Source organism: Trachinotus anak, unplaced genomic scaffold (assembly GCF_046630095.1).
Source record: "Trachinotus anak isolate AG129_WGS33_773 ecotype Australia unplaced genomic scaffold, CSIRO_AGI_Tana_v1 ptg000023l, whole genome shotgun sequence".
NCBI classification, from domain to species: domain Eukaryota; kingdom Metazoa; phylum Chordata; class Actinopteri; order Carangiformes; family Carangidae; genus Trachinotus; species Trachinotus anak.
Window position 1 is genome coordinate 5,587,964 of NW_027273874.1, and position 17,081 is coordinate 5,605,044.

The 17,081-nt window shown below is 40.2% G+C and overlaps 1 protein-coding gene across 1 annotated transcript; it reads left to right on the forward strand.

Moving 5' to 3' along the window:
- The first annotated feature begins 518 nt into the window (after positions 1–518).
- LOC139607165 (ras-related protein Rab-38) lies at positions 519–11,733 on the forward strand. The gene is made up of 4 exons (XM_071459838.1): positions 519–1,209; positions 5,000–5,130; positions 6,667–6,816; positions 7,859–11,733. Exons 1-4 carry the CDS (start codon positions 1,017–1,019, stop codon positions 8,078–8,080), a joined length of 696 nt encoding a protein of 231 aa, XP_071315939.1. The 5' UTR covers positions 519–1,016; the 3' UTR covers positions 8,081–11,733.
- The last annotated feature ends 5,348 nt before the right edge of the window (positions 11,734–17,081 follow it).

Consider the following 17,081-nt stretch of genomic DNA (forward strand, 5'->3'; position numbering starts at 1 on the left):
TTCCAAATGTACCATTTTTTGCAAACAAAGGGAGTTTTAGTCTTCCAGCCTTTCAGAATAATTTCGATCTTTCTGTTGTGGGTTGACATCAGGAGGCTGCAGAGTCACTGCAGTAAGCTCGAGCCACTTTTATCCTCAGTGAACTGTGTCGAGGCTTTGAGACGTAGTTCACTCTACTGCTGGAAAAGTCTTTTTATTAAAGGGAGGATGTTATATAGTTTCAGTTATTGTGTCACATATTGTAAGAAGTGGATTTATATACACAGCACATTTCATACACAAGAGAAGTCAGAGTGCTCTATGCAATGCAAAAGAATATGAGAGCAGAAATAATAACGTTAAAAATAACAGCAACAAGTGGAAAAAATATAATAATAAAATATATCAAATTAGATTTTAAAAGTTTGATTCTGTTATGAAACAACACATTGATCCTGACAAAACGGAAGAAAATAAAAAACAACACAATAAATGAATCGTATAAATTTCACAAATAAAGCATAAATAGCACTGACAGCAGAGGGGCGTGGTCATCCTCACCGGCAGCTCCAGCTCCAGCTCAAGTCGCCGGGCTCCTCGTCCCCGCAGTGAGGACATGGCACCGGTGGAGACGCGCACACAGACCTCGGGCTAAACACTATCATCGTTGTTTTGTTTTTTTATTCTTAATTTTACCTTCTTTAACTCGGTTTGACATCCTCTACTTCTCCGGTTCTCCTGCTTTTAAACTTGCAGACGTGTGTTTTTTCCACGGAGCTGAGTGAGGCAGAAACCGGGACGGTGCCGATGATGACGCGCACTTAATGGTCCCCTGCGGACCCTGTGCGGGCTTGTTTTCTAAAGTTTTTAGTGTTTTTTTTTTAATTGTTTGTTTACATCACTACTAAACGAACTCCTAATCTTAATTTGAAAGTAACTTTTACCCCTCATATGACACTTATTCGCGTTTACAGCGCGTATTTTGTTGTAAAAACCCTCCTCGCCGTGTGACCCCTGTGCGCCACACCGCTGCGGCGATGCAGCAGGAGCGCCTGCTCAAAGTGCTGGTCATCGGTGACCTCGGAGTCGGCAAGACGTCCATCATCAAGCGCTACGTGCACCAGGTCTTCTCCCAGCACTACCGCGCCACCATCGGGGTGGACTTCGCCCTCAAAGTGCTCCACTGGGATCACAAGACGGTGGTGCGGCTGCAGCTGTGGGACATCGCCGGTGCGTAAAAAAAAAAAAATCCAGAGTGTAGTTATATATGTAGGTTTAAAGATCAGCTTATTTGCATGGTTAAACACCCCTTCACTTGCTCATGTGACGATGATATATAACACCTAACAGCTCACTGTCTGTCCAGGTAGAACAATAATGTGGAACCTGGTCTGCAGACATGGGTAGGTTCATCTTAAATGGCACCAACACTAGACTTACAGACTGTAATTAGACATCTTAAATGAAAGCTTTGGCTTGTCATTGCAGATATTTTTATCTTAACTATTTTGAAAATGTCAGATCTCTGTGCCATAGAAAATTGGCAAAGTGGCAGATGCCAGTCATACAGGAAGCCAAACCCTAAAAGTACATACTGAAGTCTGCAGTTTCTCATTTGTTGGCTGCATCTTGCTGACACATCTAACCGTGATGATATGACAAGTTACTACCTCAGAAATGTGGTTAAGCTCCATTTCTGCAGAAAAGATGTCGAGTTGACCTCTAATACGCCCCCTTGTCTTCTAGGTTAGCTGTTCTAACAAGAAAAGCTCTTTATATTCAGCTCATAAAACCACCACGTCTCTCTGCTTGAACATAATTTAATGCACATACTTTTGGAAATAAGTTTGCTTCCTCGTCTCGGCTTCCTCTCTCTCACACACACACATTAAAGCCTGTTGTAGTTTATCTTCCATCTCTTCTCGCTGAGTGTGTGGCTGTTGAGCAAGACGACAGCTGATAAGAGATGTCATTTACATGAAGAAGTCAGCTCAGGCTGTAGGCCAGTGATGAGTTCACACTGGAGACACTGTATGAAGACTTTTAAACGGGTCAGTGGGTCCTTCACACACACACACACACACAGAGCTGGCAGATTAACTTTGTTAGTTCGTCAAAGTGATAATTGCATCACTGTTTTGTGTGAATGAGTCAGTGTTTGTCCCGGCTCTCTTGTCCAATATGCTCCCTGCATACGACAGCCAATACAGGTGTCAAGAGACAATTAGCAAGTAAAGTTGAACTTTATTACATTTTTACTTCACAAATACTCATTAAAGCAAGACGGAAACATCCTGTCTGTAGACGCCATTTAAAACACAAGTCAAGCTATAACAGACTGAAAGTTAGCTCCCCTCCAGTCTTAAATAGCGGATTTCCAGTGGAGGTTTTGCATTGGATCTGTCACAAATGAAAACAGTTAGCTTATGGTAGGTAAAGCCTGATGTTCCAATCTTTTGTGAAACAGGATCATTTCCCATAATCTACATAGTTTTAACCAGATCAGAACCACACAGTCAGTTATAGTGATACAAATATGACAGCTAGCAACGCATCGTGTACGCTACAGGCCAACACTCTTTAAGATACAATGCAAAACCTCCATTGGAAATCCAGGAATTTAGCCTGAAATGAAGGTAACTTCCAATTCGGTCTCCACAAAGGCATCATCACAGAATCATCGTGACAGAATAATTGTAGACAGTTATACCATCAAGCTCGAAGGTAGCAAAATGCTGTTTAGCCAACTAATCAAGAATACTGTGAGCTGTTGTTCTTTTAGCACTTTGTCTCAGCCCTTAGTGATGCTCTCTCCGGAAAGTCAGTATGGAAGTTGACTTAACATATTTTTATACTGCCATGTGCAGCTTGGTCACTACTGGTCTGGACCTTTAACCTTATACTGTCAGCACTGATCAGATGTTGTTCAGAGAGTCTCACACTCATGTCCTGGCGAGTGAAAGACAAAGATGGTATCTGCTGTTAGGAGACAGCTCTCAGACTGTATCTGTGAAGTTTTTTGTATCAGCTGTTTTTGTAGGCCGTGTGTGTGTGTGTGTGTGTGTGTGTGATGTTCCCTTGCTGATTCACCACTATATTAGGATCATGTGGAGGAAGTTAGCTCCCAGGATAGAGACTTATTCATATATTCAGTTAGGCACACACACAGACACACACACACACATACGTGGTCATGCACATGTACTTATGTGCAACAAAAGATGCATTTTTTTGAATACACGCACCAACATTTAACAAAATTTTCTATTACAACTCTGTTTCAGATTCTTGTAGATTTTCTTGAGTCGGTCATTGCGCTGTGTAATTACCGTGTCCCATTTACAAACCACTGAAGATGCACACATTGGGGTAGAAAACACATTACTACACACAACACATTTCCTGTCATAACTGCTTCTGCACATTTTTACTACTTTGAAATAAAGCTACTCGCTGAAAACCTGTGAAATTCCTGCTCAGAGCACTGGTGTAGCCTCTCTGGCTATTATATTTTTAACATTAGCAAGTGTCCTGTTCCTATTCTTTCCTCAAAATGTCCCAGACACTGGATATGTGCCGGAAAAAAACTGCCAGTACAGGATTTAATCAGTATTATCGATCGGCCACACAGGATCGTGAGGAGACACTCTGTGTGCTTGTTTATCATATCCCCGGAAAACTCTAAACATAATGTGACACATTTTCCACCCAAAGCCGTCATCTGCTCCTCTGTGAGCTGTCACTGTTTCTCAGACTGAAACTCGGAGACACGGAGCCATAGCAACATTCATTAATCCTCCTTAAATGCACAGTGTGAGCTGTCTGACCTTAAAAGTGGTGTTTGTTCAAAGAGTCTCGTTTTAAACCCATCCACAGCCTTCATTAAATCCAGAGCTCTGACCTCAGCGCTGGAGCCAACAGGCAGGCTTCCTTCTTCAGATAATGAACACTTGTCTTCTCGTTGCTTTTGCAATTCGTGTAGTTTGTGGCATAAAAACAGCTTTTCATGTTGATCTCTTAATCTCTCAGTCTCTTTGAGTCCTTTTCTCCCCGATGCCTGCCTGTACATCTGACTAACGATGAAACCTCTCTGTTTATTAGCCAATTGCAATGTTTCACAGATGATAATATATCACTGTAATGAGGATGGAAGTCAGCAGTGTGAAAAACTTTAGCAGTGATAGTGTCCTTTTAGAAATATGCACCTTATTACACATTAAACACAGGATTAAAACGTCTTCTTCAAAAAAACTGTCACTTGTGAAACTTAAGTTGGAAAGAACATTATAAACAGTTCACAAAAACATATAAACTTTGCAACTGACAGTGTGCCCTTGAGCAAAACACTGACATTCGAGCTGCAATGATTAGTCGATAAATTAATTAGTAGATTTTTATTGTTATTCTGATAATTTAATTATTATTTAAGTCATTTTTTAAGCAGAAATATCAAACATAAGCTGCTTCCAGCTTCTCAGATGTGAAGATTTGATGCTTTAGTTTGGGTCTTATGTGAATAAATACTTCACCTCAACCGACGGGAATTTATAACAGGAATTTTACACAGTTTTTTGTCATTTTACGGACTAAATGATTCCTTGTTAACTAAGGAAATAATGGGCAGGTTAATCATTTGAATTATAATCAGCTGCGGATCTAAATCCATAGCTTCAAAGAATAAAAAAAAATTCATGCCTACAATAAAAATCTCTTAATGAAGTCACTTTGAGGCCAGGCCAGCATGAAAGACTCACCACACTTTAGAAGAAGTTTCCATTGTCTTTATTTTAAGTTGGTCTGTAATCAAGTTTAGCTAAATAAAGCTTCATGACGTCTCTGATGGGCTCTGGTGTTGCTGCACAGCCACAAAGTAACGTGACTTCTTTCACTTGCCTCTGATCACGTCGGTGGCTCGTAATTCAACTTACTCTTGATCAAGTCTATTAAAAAAAAACCCTGTGGAAAAATAACTCAGCCACTAAAAAAAAAAATATATATATTTTACTCTGTCTGTTTTCAGGGCAGGAACGCTACGGAAACATGACCCGCGTGTACTACAGAGAGGCCGTGGGGGCCCTCGTCGTCTTCGACATGACCAGACTGTCCACGTTTCAGGCCGTCCTCAAGTGGAAAGGAGACCTGGACTCAAAGGTAGATCTGCTGAAGGGAGAAAAGATTAAAAAAAGAGGAAGGTAGGAGGACTTGAGGAGCGAGAGAAGGAATGAGGTAGAAAGGGGCTAGCGTGAAGGGAATATCTACTCTCTGATTGGTTTTACAGTAACACAGTGTCATTAAGGCAAGATTACACCAAACCTACCTACAACAGCTGCAAGGGGTGATTGTTTTTAGTCACAAAACACAGGGTTTTGTTGAAATATTCCTTTAATCTCTAATGCTGGCTGCGTTTTCTTTTTGTGTCGGCCTTTTCCCTCCACTTGTCTACTTCTGCTTCAGTCATGACTTGCCATATTACCCAGAAAGTCTTTTAATAACCTCGACAAACCAAGTGTAGACTTGCTGCACTGAATGTTGCATCAGAACCGAGGGAAGTACGCTCTGTGCACTGTTTTGATGTATTTTATGCTTGCAGGATTTTATGCAGTTGTTTTTTCTTGTGCAACCAATATTTCAAATGGTCAAGATTGAAATTACAAAAAAAAAAAAAAAAGGCAAATCCAAGTATCCGCTATCCTGAATCTTCAGTCGGGTTCGCTTCACCTCAATTTGTTTTACTTAATTGTGTCTTCAGGGGAAATATCACGGAAGATGGAATGAATGTGTAAAAATAAACATAAACATAAAAACCAACCTCAAACATAACAACACCATGAAGCAGGAAACAACTGTAGTAGGACACACACAAAAAGGAGACAACGAGAGATATAACAGCAGTGCTGCTCCCCTTCCTCAAAGCCTCACACAGACCATAACAAATGGTGCATTCAGGTGCTCCTCATAACGTCAAATAAATAAAGTCAAACATTTACAGGTTTATCATCAAGAAGCTGCCTCCAGCTAACAGGCAACAAAGTGATTCATGATACTGGTTCATCCCCTCTCTCTCTCCCCAACTTTCTTGTCTGTCTTTCACTGTACCTTCAAATAGAGGCATAAAAAGCCAGGAAAAAAAAATTCCTGTCTGAGATCCGAAGGGCCCAGACAGCAAAGGTGCGGTCACCTTAAGTGACAAGTTGAAATATAGGAACCATTAGTAGAACCCTGCCAGAGGATCTCAAGTAAATATTAAATAAGAGGGGCCCAAGAATAGATCCCTGGGGGACACCACAAAAGAGAGGCGCATCTCCAATCACAACACAGGAGCTGGTAGACTGATGAGATGAAGCCACATCGCCGACATCAAAAAGAGTTTTTCACATTAAGACACTGAGGTCTTCTGTGGTAAAGACTGAACTGAGGTGAGGCAGAATGAAGATGGAGTACAGGCCTGCATCCACAGCAGGCAACAAGTCAAGTATTTACCAGCAACCGATGACTACCTGAACCAAACACCTGCACCTGGAAAATACAACAAGGTTATGGGATGTTTCTCAACTTTATGATCTGACTAGGATCCATCCACACTGCAGATTATGGACAAACGATGGTTTATTTCTTGGCTTCATTTGAAGGAGCATTTGCAACGGGACAGGACTTGTCTCTCATCCATCTTCTCTCTGGTCCTGTCAGGTCGCTCTGAGCAACGGGAGGCCAGTTCCAGCTGTTCTATTGGCCAATAAGTGTGACCAGCATCGTCACGGTCTGTGCCCCAAACTGCCCAAACTGGAGAACTTTTCCAGAGAGTACGGATTTGTCGGCTGGTACGAAACCTCTGCCAAGGTAAGGCCTGATTTTACTCATGTTTAACGCAAATATGGTTTTAAACAGAGAGCTCTTATTTCCTCTGTAAACATATGCGACAGCACATTTTCTGTCCATAGCCCTATGTCTCACCCGCTCCTCCGTACATTCAATAGATTGTTCTCTCCCTTATATATTTACTCCGCTCTCTCTCTCTTCACACTTCTCTGGCTCCATCAGTGTCCATCTCTGCGTTTTTAAATTGAATTTAAAGGACTTGCTGCTGGTATGGTCACCAGCTGCAAATCTTTGCTCATTTAGGCTTAAGAATAAAAAAACAAAACTCACCCCTGAAGAAAGTTGGACTGTACTTGGAAGTACGTCTAAGAACTAATTTAAATGTCATTTACTCATATTACTTTTCAAAATTGATTCAGCTCCCTCTCGTCGACAACAAGATGAAATGATCAGTAAACAAGGGATTATATTGTGGTGCATCTGTTCTGTTTGGTTGATTCGATTTTATTTATCTACTTATTCAATTCATCTGTGTTTGAAAGAGCAAGCTGGAAGCACAGTTTTTTATAGTTCACAGTGAAAGTCTTTTTTTCAGGACTAACCTCTGCTTTTAATGTTTCTTCCCCTTTTCACCACAGAAAGAACTTCCCTCGCAGTGGAGAAATAGGAAAAATAAATACAATACAATAATTTTTTTTTTTTAAATGTTTAAATTAAGAAAAAATTGTAAATAAAAATAATGTTTAATTTAACTGAATAGAACATATTTAAAGCAGTCGCCTTTTTCTGTAGTGGTTTCCGTCAAAAAATATATTTGATTAATTAAGGAATTTAAAGATTTTAAAGCTCCACTGACAAATATTTTTATAGTAACAATGGAAAAATTAATATGTAATGTGAAAATGACAAACCCACAGATTATTATCAGATCTCTATAAAAACAACTAGAAAACACTAATGTGATCATTGTTCTCATTGTTTAAATAGCATTTTCGGTGTGACTGATGTGTCTGTTATTACATCTCCTCTTCCTCCATCACCCTTCTCTAACCCCTCTCTCCAGGACAACACCAACATCGATGCAGCCATCACGTGTTTGGTGAAAAACATCATGTCCGTGGAGGAGGAAAGAGCCTTGAGTGAAGCGGCCAACGGCGGTGCTAAAAGCGAACCAGAGGGCAGCGTTCTCGTCCTGCCTCGCTTCGATTACAACGTGAAGGAGAAAGGACTCGGTGGATGTTCAGGATGCGCTTCGCTTAAACCCAGAGACAGAGAGAACCACTGAGGGTGGGAGAGAGGGATGGGCCTGGACCAAAAGACTGGACGGAGACAGGGAGAGGAGTGTGGGGAGATTATTTTGTTAAATAATTAATATTGTAATTTAGAGTTGCATCCTCTCCCTCTGCCTTCATGAATGCATTTCGTCAGAGATCTCAGTTTGACAGTTCAGCATTTTAATCTAAAACAAGAAGATTTAAAAGACGCCTTTTGTACAAATTGTGAAATTACTTTATTTTTAGGACAGAAACTGAGTCAAAAATTTGCCCCATCTTCACAAAAAATCTTTTATTTTGAAAACGTGTAGATAAAATGGGGGAGAAAAGGTTCCGCTTTGAAGAGAGAAGTTTTCAGAAAGTTACTGAAAGACATTTTTCAAGGTCATAGCAACATATTCACATTTAACGAAGAAGAAATTCATGAAAGAGTTCGATTTCTTTGTTTATGGTGGCATTTTGGAATTCAGTACTTTCACTCGTGAATAACAGATTGCCTGAACATTTTGAAGGTCTTGGTTTTTGTTGTGATGCTTTTGCTGGAGCGAAACAGACGGCAGATGCTATTTGGGCTTTGAATGTGAGGAGGCAGCATCTGTTTAATTTTAAAGGCAAAAAAATAGTTTTTAAAATGACCTCTCTAGGATTTTGTCTCTTGATTATTATATTTATTTATCAGTCGTCATGGCACTCTTGAGTTATTGAAGATCATTTGAATTAGGTTTGCTTTGTATATAAGTGAACAGTATTTAACTGTCACAAGACGGTTTGATGAGTTTCACATGCACTAAAGCTTCCGAGGGCAAAGTGTTAAGTTTATGAAAGTGTAGCAGCAGGGCTAACAGACGCGTTCGAGGCTTCATTTTGACGCTTTTGCTTAAACGTGTTCCTGACCGGCAGTGAGAACACAGTTTTGTATTTTGTAACAAGATCATGTGTGTGTTTTATCTGCGGTGCGAGTCAGGATGGCTTCCCTCTCTCGTCCCCATCCTCTCCCTCACTTGCCTGTCTTGTGTGTTCGTCACTGACAGTGTTTTGCTGATGTCATCAGTTGTCAGTATCAGTGAAAAAAAGCAAAGCAGTCATTCGCATAATGATTAAACAGCAGCTTCTGTTCAGTTCCAGGGGATCAGCTGAGAATTTAAAGTCACCTCTAGATTCTCAGCTACTAGTGGTGCTATGGAGCAATGTTTTCATGGGCAGGTCTGCATTTTGCTTAAGTTTCTCCACGTGCACGAGGAGGCATATGTACACACGCCATTAGTGGCAGTTGTGCAACAAGAACCTTCCCAGTGTGTCAGTGGAAGGCAGACGAACCGAACAGCTGATGTCAGCAGTGCTGGTGAGAAACACTGTGATCTTAGCACATATTACGTGTGTTTATCGGTTTGTTTACAAGAAAACTCGACAGGGTAGCTTTTAAAGTAGCAATCCTTGTTTTGCTGCCTCTTTTTTACTTAGTCTCCCTTTGTGGCGTTTCGACACTGGACTGCACTAACCCCCCCCATCCACTGTGGGCAGTTACTGCGACAGGGTCTTGCTCGAGTACCAGGAGGGGGCCCTCTTTATGTGTTCTGCCTCTGTGGTTGAGTCCGTTCATGCTAGCCATTTCCTTTTTAGCGATGCTAAAACTACACTTAGGGATGGTGACGTTGGTCTGTAGGTTGGTCCACTTCTTTGCACCAGAATGAGATATCTCAACAGCTTGCCATGAAACCCGTCCTTTCTTTCTGCTCTCATCTGGGGCCACTCCTGGAAATTCAGACACTAGAAGGCTGATTAGTATTTTGTGCTTCTCTCAAAGCAGTGGTCAGCTGCACTTGGCTGCGCCCTCAACCGTAAGTGCAGCTCGGGTCCAAGCTCGACAAATATGAGCATTCAGTACGCCCGCGCACCTCTGTGGACATTAACACAGAGTCGTCACAATGCACCACATGTATAATCATGAGAATAGACTTTTAATCTTCTTCTGTTTATTCCACACGAACAGAAAAGTGTGTTATACACAGTAAATGCCATAGTAGCTATGAATCACGGGACAGACTAGACTCTGGTTGGATTACGGTTGTGTTTAGAGATGGATTATCAAAACCTCATCACTTCATGTTGCTTACTTATGCATCATTTCATTTTCAGTCACGCAGTCATGCATTTTTTAAATGTCACACTCTTCAAAGAGCTCATATCTCAATCCTGCTTTTCTGTGGACATCAACCAACAATCTCCTTTCATTTTTTTTTTTTAATTATTAAAATCTTGTATCAGTTTCTTGCTTTTTAAAAGTGAAATATAAGTACATGTCTAGTATGCGCTCATTCTGTCAACATTCACTCACCTCTTGGCTAAAGAGGCAGCATGACTGCAGAATAAGAATGAATTACTTTTTTTACTCTGTTCTCTGTCTTGCAGTTGTGTTGCTCTGTAATTAAAAGCTTGAAAACCAAACTTAATTACATGGACTGGTTGTCAAAGGCAGCGTTTGAGTGTGTGTTTTCGTGTGTGTTCATGCGTTGCTCAGCACAGTTACGCTCTCCACATACTGTTCTGCTTGATGGGCAACACACTGTAATTTAACGCCCACCCATGTTAATATCCCGACTCCCTGTGCCAGAATATAGATAATACATACCTCCCCAGCAGCATGAGTTCACAACCCACCCTCACCCACCCAGATCCTCTGGAAAGTGTGCTGTAAAAGCTTTGCAGCAAAGACATCCATCAAATGTGTTGATGAAAACACCGACATCATCGTCATCCACGTGTCCCCTTGAGATCTCTCACTCGGAAACAATAACTCAACATAACTCAAGTGTTTTACGTCCTGTTATTTCAAGACAAATAAATCCTTTCGAGAAAGTAAAAGCCCCTTCAGAAGACGTCGAGTAATTCAAGTAGATGAAATATCGTTGTCTCTACCGTGCACGCTTTCAGTGTTTGTGGAAACCTTGCTCTGTGTTTTAAAGGAGAAAACACTTCCATCTATTGTTCGATTTCAGAGATGTGTGAAAATTATTTCTCCATTAAGATCAGATTGCAATTTTTTGTGCACTTTTCGTTATTAGTATAACTTGTAAGTAACTTGTACCAAGTCAAATATGTTATAGCTCATTATTCTGACATATTTTTTAAGTGAACCACAACATTCAGCCCTCTCTTCCCATACTAATCATTTCTGTAATCAAAATGCAAAAACTGACCATCTAAACTCTTTTCACTTTACATTACCTGGGAAAAAAAACAAAAATAAAAGGTAAACATGACTTCCTCCTCCCTTTGGTCACACTGTATCTCTTGACATTGTGAGCACAGGGATGAGGAAGCAGTGAAGGTGCCCTGATGTGTCTGATAGAGGTTTGAGCCACTAGAGGGAGCAACAAGCTGTGCTTTCGTTCAAAAGTGGAAAATGTAGGTGCACAGTGTTTTCCAGTTGAAATTATTGTGTGAACTGCAGTTTTCAATAATTCATCTTATGGATGTGTCATCTTTTGTTCAGTTGCATCTTCCTCTGCTCCTCTTTCACTCCAGCTGTGTAGGAGTAAGATATTGTAAAGCTCTTTTCTCTGTTATTGCCATTGTGGATTCTATTTTTTGGGTGTTTACTCCTATACACTCTCCTCTCTCTCTCTCTCTCTCTCTCTCTCTCTCTCTCTCACTCTGTGTCAAATTCCTGAGTATTTTTCTGGTGCTGCAAATTCCCATGATCACACAGCCACAAAGTGACGGTGACTGAAATCAGTGCATGAAGGAAAAAGCAAGGAGCAACACTGAGAGAGAAAAAAAAGATGGAGGTGGGGGTGGGGGGGGTAGGGGGGCTGGAGTCTTCTCAGGTCTCCTCACTGCATTAGTAATAGAGGTCACTGCTAATTCCCCCAGATAGAGAAACAGTCGTCGCCTGAGCAGATGCTGGCTGCACAACCTCCCCTGCTGAATTGATTTGTTTCTCTTTTCGTCCTCTTGAGAGAAACGGATTATTGGCATCTGCTGTTGTTTTTTTCACCAGGAACCTGTTGCATTTCTGAAGACTGACAGCACTGGCAGGAGGATATCTCACATTTTTTTCTGTAAGTTGAGACAGAAGAAGAAAATGTTGTATATTTCTATTCACAAACAGAAGTTCTTTTTCAGATATCCTGTCATGCATCCATCTTGTTCTTGTTTTCTATCTTTGCAAACGTTGATTTACATTCCACATGGTTCGGTTACAGTATAATCACATCTTATTTTAAGTGCTTAATTTGTAGATTCAAGTCAGAATAATTAAAAACTTAGCCTTGTTCTCTCCTGTTTTTATTGTATTAAGAACCTAAAAGATTGATTGATTATTGAAAATTTCAGTGTTCTGAGTGTTTCTTGATTCTGTATTTTTAAGGCTGAATAAATTGATTTCCTTTCTTGTTGCATTTCTCTTTGCATTTCAAAAGGCTTTCTTTTCCTCACACCTCCATATGAATCTTAAATAGGATGCTTCTCGTCTGCTTTTCCATTTTACAGTACACCTACTGTCACATCTCTTCCTCGTGTCTCATGTTTTGATCATGTGGCTCATCTGTGTTTTAGTATGTTCACATTATATTTGAATAAAATCATAGATTATTTTCATAATGTCTTCCCAGTGAATCCTGTCCACCATGAAGACGGTTGCTGCTGTTAAGATCTTTATCAGTCTTCTGCTGATTTTACACTTTAGCAGAGGTGAGTGGCTCTGAGTGACCTGCAGCCAGTCTGACTGGGTAAAAGCCTTTTTCAGTCTTGCTCATAATTATTGACTTTGAAAAAGGTTTTTGTTCCTGTGTGCTTTGAGTCTGAAGAGAAGCCTGTATTGTTGATGAATGACATCCTTGCAGATGAAATTGCACTTATACATTGACTGCAATAATCTCCGCATCAATCATAATGATTCTTATAATCACAGTTAATTACCTTTTTACTTTAAAGTTCCTTTGAAGTTACTTTCCTGGTATTGAATAAACCCTTAAAACCTCATCTCTGTTTCTCAAAATAACATGTTTACAATTTTTTCCATGAAAAAAAAAATCCTTTCATAGCCTTAAAATGGCTATGATGTGACTCACTTTTATTTCACACACACACACACACACACACACACACACACACACACAATGGCGTTTTGTATGCTACACAGTGCTAAGTGGTCACACAGAAGAAGGCAGATGCAGATGAGCAAATCACCTGCAAGTCATTGTGTCAGGATGGTTGTGTATTTCATGCATCACTCTCTACAACTGTGGAAACTGTGGTTGAAATCTTGTGAGCTGAAGAAAAAGACAATCACTAGGGGTTCAAATGTCTCCAGCAGAGGTATTTCTTGAAAGCCTGATGCACACCAAGGAGAAAAAGATCCGCAGTACACAGCCAGCAAGGGTGTATATATTCCTATGTATCACATGGTTGTAACACTCTTCTGTGCCCTGCACAATTAAACCCACTGTATATGTGTGAGGACTTCAATGCTCGCTTAAGCCTGGACATTGTCACATGTTCTTACCACGTTTTGCCCTTTTCCTGCTTCACTCATCCGTGACTGTAACTGAAGTGTTGCTTTTCCCTGCATCCTTATCTATAAGACCTTGGTTACAGAGCATAGTAGTGGCTTCATCTGGACACCAACAGTCATAATAGAAGCTAAACAGTGAACCATCATCTAAAAATATGAGGTTGTTATGTCCTGAACTCTTGGAGTGTGAGTAAGGCATACAAAATACAAAAACAACGAAAAGGAAGAAAATTCCTTCACAGAAACACAACATCCAGTTAGACTACGGTACCAAACAGCTAATAATGCTAATAATTGCTAATATTAGATGCCGATCAGCAGCTCTAGCTTGCAAAATACTGATAATTACCTACACCTGGAGTCTCCTCTGATCTGGAGAGCCCCAACCCACAAGTTGACAGGACTGGTTCCTTAGGTACGAAAAAAGGAAAAAAGCGAGGAGGGACAGAGGGATGGGCCGGAGACGAACCCATTAAATTTTAGTTAAAATTAAAGGGGCAGATTTAAGATTAGAAGATTTAATCACTTTCATCACTTTCCTAAAGATTGCAACGTAGGGTGTTTTTTTCCCCAACACTTTAGTCAGTTTCACAGGAAATTATGTATAGATCCTGATAAAAAAAAAAATTAGATTTTTATTTGTATGGTGCTGAGATCTATGACTTTGTACGATTTGGTACAAAGAATTTTTAATGCCTCTACCAGGGAGCTTTAAGAGTAGAAAGATATGAAACTCTTTTGAATATCAATGCTAAATGATTGTTTTTGCCTCAGAATCAGAGAAGCATTTCTTACCAGACACATGTTGCACCATGTTCCATCAAGTGGATGAATTTCTGACTTTGCAGTGAGCAATTTCATTTTATAATGTGGTGCGGTATGAAATAGGTGATGGAAAATGAGTATTGGGGTATGATTGTATGTCTGCGCATCACTGTCATTTGATAGACCTCTCATCAACAAGCCGGACATACTTGGGCTTGGCAGTGGTAAAAAATCTATTTGCTGGGACTCTAGACTCTTTCGGTGGAGAGCTTATTAGTGATTCAGATCACATACCATCATGGCTGGATAAGAGGCCATGGTGCACTGTGTGTGCACCCTGTCATTTTCAAGTACCCTTCAAGTGCTTACAGTGATTGAGGGTCTCTATACTAGCGCTCCAGGAGTTTCGTCCTTGATTAGACGGTAGCATTCATGATGCACGCTGCATAGAACAGTACTTAAAGATCAGTTCTTCTTTCCGTGTTATTATGAATTCCCTCTTTCCCTTTATTTCCTTTACTGTCTTTCTGCAACACCTACATAACCTCTTACCCACTCTTGCAATATGGCTCTAGATGGCATTGTGAGTCAATTAGTCAATCCACCACTTAGGTCCAAAATATCTCTGAAACATATGAACAACTACTGGATGGGTTGCTATGAAATTCAAGATCCAGAGGAGATAAATCCTACTGAGTTCCTCTAGCACCACCATGAGGTTGCTTTTTTTTGTTTTTAGTGAATTGAATGGACATTCATGGTCTCCTCAATGATAACTTTGGTGATTCCTTGACTTTTCCTTTAACAGCATCATCAGGTCAAAGTTTTCTCATTTATTCAAGAATGTACCTACCAGAATGATTGGCACAACTTCTTTACTGACATTTATGGTTCCCAGATGATGCATCCCAATAAATTTAGTCATCCCTGACTTTTTTCTCTGCTGCCGCTGTGAAGTTTACAGTTTTAGTTTTGACTGAAATGCCTTGACAACATTCAGATGGATTGCCATGAAATTAGTTTCACCTATTCATGTTCTTCTCAGGATGAATGGTATCAACTTTGGTGATCCCTTAAGTTTTCAGCTAGCACCATTATCAGGTCAAAATTTAAATTTGTCTAGTCCTGCTTTGTGCCCAAATATCTGCAAAATGGATCATCCTCAGCTGCACGTTGTGTTACCTGCTACACATCAACGTGTTTGCATTCTCTTTGTGTTCATCAATTTGTCTTTATCCAGCACTTCCAAGCATCAATTAAGGAACTTCAGGCTGCTTCATCTCAGCCGTTCATAAAGCCTCCCTTTATGACTGGTTTCTCTTTTTTTCCTCTTCTCTCCTGCTTCTGCTTTTAGCCCAGAAATCCAGAGATGACTCCATCCACTCCTCCCTCATAATGCTGTTCAGTGTGAGCCCTCAGTCCCTCATCAGCCTCCTGCTGCTGGGACTCACTGTCGTCCTGTCTGGCGGTATCTACTTATGGGTCCTCAGATATGTTTGCATCGGCTGCTGCCAGCCCATCGCGGTCGGCACTGAATCAGATCCTCTGGCTGGGATGGTGTGAAGCCATTAGGTCCTGTCTGAGTGAGTTAGAGTATTTCTCACTGACATGCTAGCTAACTAGTCACACAGGGTATTTCCCTTTGTTTGCGGGTTAAGATGACATTCTTCACACCTTTGAATTTGTTCTATTCACTAGCAAGCTGGGAATTTGTTGATAAGACTTTTTTATACTTTGTACAAGACATATGTAAATTCTGCATTTTCAAATGTGACAAAAATTGTAACCTATTTGAACTGAACAGAAGGGGGAAAGAACTAATTTATCTGCACAAATGAGTAATTTGTGCTCTAAAATTAGTTCTTGTGAGGTGCAAAATTACTGACATACTTTACAGGTTGTATAAAGTCAGCTTACAGAAAAAAACAACTCCTGTATCTGAATATTTCTTTAATCAACATGGAAAACTGAACTTAACTGGTATATCAGACACTAAATATGGTTTAACAACGGGAAAAATAGCAAACCCAAAGAAAAAATGGCTGACGAGGCTTTTGTATTATAGCAGAATCTTGTTTTGTTGGCATTCATTTGGTGCCATATTTTGGGCCACCCAATGAAGTTAAATTCAATATTAACTCTTTTTTGCTCCTTTTTGGTGTCCACCAGCTCTTGAGCTGGCTTTTAATTAATTCTCTCATATTTTACAATTCTTACTGATTCCTGTTTTATTTATTTTATTTTTTATTTTTTCCCGTTTTATATTTGAATTGTCTAGTTTAACTGTCCTTCACCCTTATTTTACTGTACTATTCCATTTCTTATTGTAAAGCACTTTGAGCTACATCTTGTGTATGAAAAGTATTCCATAAATAAAGTTTATTATAATTATTATTACTGAGAGAAATATCTGGCTCTTAAGCTGCTAAATGCAAAGCTAAACTCACCAGCTAGCTGCTAACTTTACTTAAGTCTGCTGTTCGCTGGGCAGATAACCTTCAGGAGGTTCATAGGGGTTTGGGGCTGAAAACAGCTGCCTACACTGCTGCTGTAAACAAGGCTGATGAAAACCGAGCCTAAACCTAACCAAAGCATAACTGTTCCACAACGTTAACCTTGTGTTTATGATCGTTAACCTGACAATGAAGGTCAAGTGTACCTGACGTTGGTATGCACAGACATATCCAAGAGTATAGAGAGAAGCGACCCTTATGGTTGCGTCAATGGGAGGA